An 8,014-nucleotide genomic window follows, 5' to 3' on the forward strand; every position below is an offset into this window, starting at 1 on the left:
AAGAGATTTTGTTAAATCTTAGATTCAAACGTTTTTAACATTTCATCAGTAGAACAAAGAAAAGGGGCTCAGAAAACCGAAAGTCTCAATACAGCTACTTTCTAATTCGACCATAATGTTGGTAACAAAATAATTAGATTTTAACCGGCAAAGTGCTTTAAGAAAAATAAAAACTAACATCAAATATGGGGTCCATCAGAAGCTAGATCATATGATTATAAATAGATCCACCAGGCCAGTTTTGTAATGATATAAAATCAAAATCAAACAAAACGCCAACTCATACAGAGATTCAAACTCAGCAATATTTGTAACAGATTTGCAACCAGTTTGTTAATGATGTGAAGACAATAAAATAATGGTTAGTTAAAATTTCTGCCAAACTAAAGCGCAAATCTGCAATTCATCACAATTTTCTTTTGCATTCACCCGCTGAAGACAAGGTCCTTCAAGGTCACACTGATAAAGCATGCAGACTTCTGTGCCATTTTCATAAATGGTCAACTGTAATAATCAAGAATTGACAGCGTATAAGATACAGAGCTTCGATGAATTAAGCGGGGATCCATATTTCATCAATTATTATCGCTAACGGCAAGATATCGATTCCGATCATTAACATCTCTGGGTAATGCAGAGGAGCATATAGTAGGTTATCGTTTTAACCTTCTTTGCAGAAGAAATATCAAATCAATCACACCTTCCAATCAGGCAAACTTGCACTGAAATACGTTTTTTTTTATTCAGAGAGTTAAAAGATGGTCATAGTTAAAATATTTACTTCTTATGATTATAACAATGTTAAAAATACTATAACGTCATGAATCCTGTTCTTAAATTTACTGTGTAAGCAATAGGTTATTTCCAAAATAGTCATTTTACATAAACTATTTGACTATGAAAATAATTTCCGACAGTAAAATTACAAACTGAATTTCCCCGTAAACTTAAGTGGTTAACTTATAATTAAAATCCTGCAAAATGTACGATAGCGTTGGATTAATTATTTGAAGTAACTTTTTTTAGTTAACGAGCATTGACACTTCCAAGCAAACTATGTGCTAAAATGCAATCTTATTAACCATAGTATGCCCAATATAAACAATGTTTACAGGAATCAAGAAGTTTTATGCATCGTCTTAAAAGTTTTGAGACAAAACTGTACAGTGGAATGAACGTAATCAATTATTTATAATGTGACACTCAAATTACTGGCCTGAATTCACAAACGTGTGTTTCATCAATGTCATTTTATTTGCTTCAATTCAATGCTGCGGTATTTTTAGTATCCCTAATCAGTGTTTCAAAACATAAGGCTAATGGACATTTAACATCACTATAGATGCTTTTTTGCTATTTCTCCGAAATTTACAAATATGATTTTTTTTTCAAAAATGTGTTTTTTTTTTCTAATCAAGGGATATCTTTTTAAGTCTCTGTCTCATGTTATGTTAAATGCCAAAACATATAGTGAGCCAGAATGTTATAATGTATATTGAAGATACTATAAGATAAAATCTGTGAATTGATTTTAAATTATAATAAAAATTCATTTGGCATGGAAGATCTGTTTGCTAATTCTGTAATACAGACAGATAAATCGATATTAATATGACATGATGCAATCTTTGCCAAGAGACATATCAAATAACTATATTAAATAACACGAAGTTTGTAATGAAAAATTGTCGTAGGTATAATGTCTAACGTCTGGGATTCCCTGTTCTGGTTTGTTAACCTCTTTTACTCTGTGTCTAAACAAAAGTTTTGAAATTTTAAATAAGCATTTCATGGCTTTTACTTGTTAATGCAACTTCAAGTCACTTTCATATTTTTCATTATTAGAATTTTAGGTATCAATTTCACTCTATCGTATTCAACTCTTGTATACCTCTCATGATTAATGTAGAGGGTATTTTCATGTATATGTACCGGTAATGTCTTTTGTTATTGTTTATTATTTAGAGCTAAGCGAGTTTTGTTACTTATCATATTGTAAGACTAACGGATATCACGAATTACATTTATAACGAAGCAAAAATCACACGTCCTTTGTACTTTGCTATAAGCGTGTTTTAGTATATATAGTTAAACAAGTTATGTAGACCCAGACATATTATTTTTTTTCTCTCAGAAGGCTGATTATGTCTTTTTTGTTTGAAGCTGATTAATAAAAAAAAATCATAAAGTTTTATCATGAGATAAACATTCCTCTTACAAACATGTTACTTATCGGAATGATTCACAAGAGAAGACAAACGATGCTAGAAAGCTAGGCATATTTTTGATATTGATTGATATATACCGGGTCATACTTTTGACCTTAGAATGGGTGTAGCTATTAATCTGGACCTTTAGGGCAGGGAGATAACGATTTTGGGGTAAAAGGGTCAGACATATGCGTGAAGCTGATAACAAAATATATCTTTGTCTTGCTACACTGTAAACTTTCAATAAAATATATGAAGATAACGACCAAGCTCAAAAGTCCATAAAACAATACAAAATAAGAGCAGAAGAAACGCAGACCACCAAATTATCAGAGATGGGATCAGGTGCCAAGGAGGAGTGAGCATCCCTTGCCGACCGGTCACACCCGCCGTATGCTTCTTGTCATGATCAGGAAATAACGGGAAAACGTCAACAATTCAATGTGCATATAATTGCTTACTTACATTCAATATGAAAAACGTAATTCAGCATTTGACTTAAAATGATCAATTACATTTCCTGACAAGACCATTGCACTGACCATAAAACTTACAAAATGATGACTTTAAACGAGATTGCTGCTATTCTTATTTCAGCGACTGAATACGAAAGCACAGTATTTTAAAATTATTTTATTCAATTATCGTGTTCATGTCATCGTTATTTTGTTACTACATGAAAAAGGGTTAATTAAAGCAATGTAAAGACAATTTACTCACTGTAAAAAAATAACTAGTTAAAGTCACCAAGAAAATAGTAAATTTACTGTCCATGCAATCACTACCTTAAAAGTAGTTTTACCAGATATTGGTATAAATTTACTAGATAAGATTAGTAAATTTAGAATTGATATAAGTAACTTTCACTAGGTATCTAAGTATCTATACGAATCCCGCTCCACAACTCACTATCTTAACCAGTAAAATGAAAGTTTACTAATCACGACCAACCCTTTACGAGGTAAACTAGTTAAATTCAATAGGTTTTTCTTTCAGTGCTCCTACTGCGAACTATATGTCAAAATAAACAGTACTTATTGTAACATAATTTCTTTCGTTTTTAGAGATGTTTTAGCCTAAAGCATATCTTGTAATCAAAAGATGTTTTATTTAAATGATACATATTTTTCAACTGAACATAAAAAACAGGATTAGGGTATGAATTTAATTACCGATGGCATCCAGGCGCGGATCCAGGAATTGAAGTTAAAGGGTAAACAAAGTAGGCAAGAAAAGTTTGGGGGCCGCCTATTGAGGCCCCCAGTGGGTCAAAAGGCAAACAGGAAGCATAATTTCCTGGATTCTAGAGATTTTGTAGGGTAAAAATAGGTCTTACCAAGTATAAATATTTACATTTTTAGACGAAACTGATTTACGTTAATTTTGACAATTTTACTGGGGGGGGGGATTACGGTAGGAATTTAATTACCGATGGCATCTGCATTCACGTGCTCTCTTAACAGTGGTATGTCCCTTTTTCATTACTTTCGGTTAACCACAGTGCGAGCGCAACATAATAAGCATTGTTTCTGAAAATGTGTATTGATAGGGTAATAACGCGTCGACAAGTAACAGGTTTTTCGGCTTCAGTATGTAGTATAAACAACATTCATATCAATTGAAATTTACGCAGTAACCTTCCTATTATATGTTTGTAACACATACCACCTCCCCGTTGATGTAGTTTGCATGGTAAGAATTCAATGCTGAAACCATAAGGTGTAGGTCTGACTAAATTGTACTGTAATTTTAAATAAAAACAACCAATACTTCAAATGTTACATTTTCTTTGGTTCTAACGTACATGTATAATAAAATTTATCTGCTCAAACCCTCCTTTAATCTTTCAACTTCTTAAACTGAAAGATTTTGATATATTTTAATGTTATACATCTTTACCTGTGCTATTTAAACTCTTATTTCAGGCAAGTATGGACCTAAATTCCTTGAAAGCCATTTAAGCAAGTTAAAACAACGATACGATGTGATATCTTTTACTGTGAATTTGAAATTAAAAATACTTTTACACATGCAAATTTGTGTAATATCACCTGGGTATCTCCTATTTAAACAGGTTAAAAAAGTATCGGCGTAATAGGCATCAAATCTGAGAACCTTGTGAGAGATTTTAAAAACTGTTTTGTTTTCTTCATACAAAGAAAGAAAAAAAGCGTGTGTCACATGTTGGAGATAATTAATGTGATTTTTATTCAAACATTTTTGTCGAACTTACGTTATTTGAATGTCAAAAAAACCTGTCATTTTATATCTCTGCACAGTAATTCTGCATAATAACATTGCTTATTGCCAAAATCAAAGTTTCGTGCATGTGAGAGCAGTAAAATGTTACTATGAATTTTAAGCTGGTAAGATGAGAATTTTTGATTTCTATAACACATAAACAATCCACATATATGTGCTACTTTTCATTTCTTTTAAGACAGAAATTATATGTTGAAAATTATATAGATACAAATCAAGGTATTTTTTAAAAAATTATTTAGATAAATAAAAACTCCACGAACATACTCAACACAAAGAAACATTATAATATATATGTTTCCATAAAACATTTCATACATATATAAACTCTTGTATTTTCAAACATAAAAGTATTATTTTAAGGCCCGTTAAACTCAAAGGCTATGCTTCCAAAATGTTGCCAGTAAACAACAAAATGAATTGATTTGATCACAATTATAAACATGCACAGAATTTGTACTATTTTCAATATGAAGTTAAGGAAGTGAAAGAAATGATTGTCGTTTGTTGGATAACTGATTCTTTCCGGATACCCTCTTTTACTTGCCATTAAGTTTATGAAACAGGACAATGAATATATAAACAATTGAAGGACTGTCTTAGTTGTGTCACACAGGTACAGATAAGAATGAACATACTTTAGGGGTATTTAATCTTAATTCATTTCCCCTTTTCTAATTGAAAGAGTGATATCTTTAACCCTTGTCTTGCAAGACTAAGAGTCAACATTAATATGACATACAACTTACAATGACAAAAAGTAACTTTGAACATTAAAGTAAATTGTTCTTCATAACAATTTTGAAAAAAATCTGAATATAAATGAATTGAAATACATATTTTGATCAATTAAAAAAAGGCAATTTTGATTTCAAATGAAGCAAATATGATCGTACAATTTTGTAGAATTACACAAAACATTTCAGCACCTGTATAAGTACATGTACATGCAAAAAACCTGACTATAGAAGATATGTCTGTTGATTTCATTTCATAAAAAAATTGTTGCTTTACATGCCAACTATAAAGTTATGAGACGAAAGACCAATATCACTACAATATAATCACTAAGTAGCTCTTCTATAGTGTGTCCTCTATTTCTGACGTTCTGTGCCATATAAATATTGGTGTGGTCCTATGGCTTCGTGAGCTAAAACTTCCATTTCCTTGGCTGGTCCAGTTCTTTGTGTCAAAGGCTTTACTGTCCAAACCTGTAAGCCAGATAGTCATATAAGTATCTGTACACAAAAAGTCATACTGTAAAATCGCATATTTTAGCGGGGGCAAATTTTCGAGCTTTGAGAAAAAAATAATGATTTATGGGGATTTGATTTCGTGGTTGGAGAAGTGTTCAGTAGTAATGCATATTAAATTTTACATTTCGTGGTGGTCATAAATTCGTGGGTCTCTGCAAGCCTCAAAAGCAACGAAAATTAAACCCCTTAGAAAATTAGTTATTTCACAGTATAAGAACCTGTTACAAATAGTCATAATAGAAAATTATTTCCTCATAACACTAAAAAGAAAAACAAAGAAACAAATTTAAAAGCATTCATCAGTCTAAAAAGTTATTAAACGATTCAAACAATAAGGAGAGCAAAAGACAATGTCTAGAAATGAGATTTAATGAGGAGCCATTGAGAAGTAAGCTTCCCCTAGTTGATTGATCACATCTGCCGTGTGCTGTTTGATATGATCGGGAAAACAAAAAACCATATTAATTAAATGTGCAAATATTGATAACATGCGTTAATTTTATTTATTAATTCATATCGGTCTCCTTCATATGAATTATTACATCCAGCAGATATTTGCAGCATTATTTTAGTGATTATTCATTTTTTTCCCTACTTTTTAAAGGTTTAATACTTATCGAACTGAAAAAAAACCTATACTGGCACCCCACGTCCAACAGTTGATTCAAACAAAAAACTCATCCCCTTTCTCTATAAATCTAAAGCAAACGCTAAATTACTTTGCGCTATGAATATGAGCATAATGCTATATCTTAACCTTTACTTACAGTTTTACTTTTTGCTGGATCAACTTGTTCGTATCGGGGTAACCGCTGGCGTCTCCACAGTCTGAAATTAAAAAGTCTCTGTAACAAGTTAGCATAAACATCTGACAAGTCCAAATAAATTTCTTACAAGCATTTAACAGTCCTTTTGCTTTTTGTCTTTTAAAACGAAGATATAAATTTATTACAAATTATTTATTCTGGCATAAAAAAGAGAACTCTTACCTGATATCTGGACTTGTATAAAGACAGTATGCTGTGTAAGTAGCAGAAAGGGCGGTACCTAATCCCACGACTACAACAAGGGGGAGGGTCTGGAAAAAAATCAGGAAACTTTAACGTGTTAAATGTATATGTTATGTAGGTTTCATGTTAAAACCTTTTTGTTGTTGTTTTGTTGTTTTTCTTTTTTTGTTGTTGTTTTTGTTATTATGACAAATACTATGCATTTATATTATGCATGTATATTATGCTGAATATATGCAAACATATTAACAGAAAATGTTTACATTGTTATATATTTTTCATTCAATTAAAATATAATTAATATATTTCTTTTACTAATACATACATATGTTGATTTATCGGACACTAGAATTCAATAATGTGGCTTTCAGAAGCACACGATGTGGCGTATATCTCATGTATTTGTAGTGTACAAAAATTGTACCTGTATGAAAAAGACAAACTGCCTCAAATACATACCATACCCCAATTACGTAGTAAATAACATTCAACACCTGTACAAGTGTGTTTGGTAGATATAAACAATTCAACATGTGCATTAAACTTTTAATTTCTTCTCAGTGTTGCAAAGGGGTATGCATTATCTTTTTTCTGTCGATAATGCACATTGTCTGTCCTTTTAGTACGTGAATGTATACACAACTTATAACAAAGAGCTTTATACCGGTATACAAAGTTATGATGATAAACTCTTTTTTTTAGGAAAACATAAACATTCGATGAAGATTGAAAATCTTTGCCTGGAGTTTGAATGTAAGGAATTAGACCTTAACCCTTTTCACAGGTAAATCAGGACATCTTCAATAAAACAATCATCAAAACATTGCATGTATTTTAATCAATGTTCAACTAGTGAAAGAAAAACATATTTTTTTATCTTTTCCCAATGCATCTTTAGGCGGATTACACAGACTCGCAGATACCAATTATACACATTACGCTCAAAGTGCACAAGTACAAACATTTATTCTAAATATAACAGAGGATTAGCTCTTAACAAATACTAATGATGAAATCCTTTATCAATGGATTCTATAAATCAATGTGTGTACGTGCAGTGTCGTGCGTTTTTATTCTTCTGGGAACTTGAAGTTTGGGCAAATATCATATTACAGGGAAGAGATAGAGGAATGTGAAACCAGGATATAAAAAAGTGCTTTCAATCTGATATCATGTTAAATACTAACATGCACATTCATTTACATCGGAAGGAAATTCAATGTTCTTATTTTTATTTTATGGATATGAAATATAACCATAATACTTTAATTGAATA

The 8,014-nt window shown here is 31.1% G+C and overlaps 1 protein-coding gene across 1 annotated transcript; it reads right to left on the reverse strand.

The window, feature by feature from the left end:
• Positions 1-5,079: 5,079 nt before the first annotated feature.
• LOC134261131 (uncharacterized) lies at positions 5,080-6,825 on the reverse strand (the record flags this gene model as incomplete). Its single annotated transcript, XM_062743589.1, has 3 exons — positions 5,080-5,683; positions 6,496-6,556; positions 6,718-6,825. Coding segments are annotated over 3 exons (286 nt in total), but the record flags the coding sequence as incomplete, so codon positions are not given.
• Between the last annotated feature and the right edge of the window lie 1,189 nt (positions 6,826-8,014).

The sequence above is a fragment of the Saccostrea cucullata genome, unplaced genomic scaffold, assembly GCF_032062105.1.
Source record: "Saccostrea cucullata isolate Sc308-1 unplaced genomic scaffold, CSIRO_AGI_Scuc_v1 ctg437, whole genome shotgun sequence".
Lineage (NCBI taxonomy): Eukaryota > Metazoa > Mollusca > Bivalvia > Ostreida > Ostreidae > Saccostrea > Saccostrea cuccullata.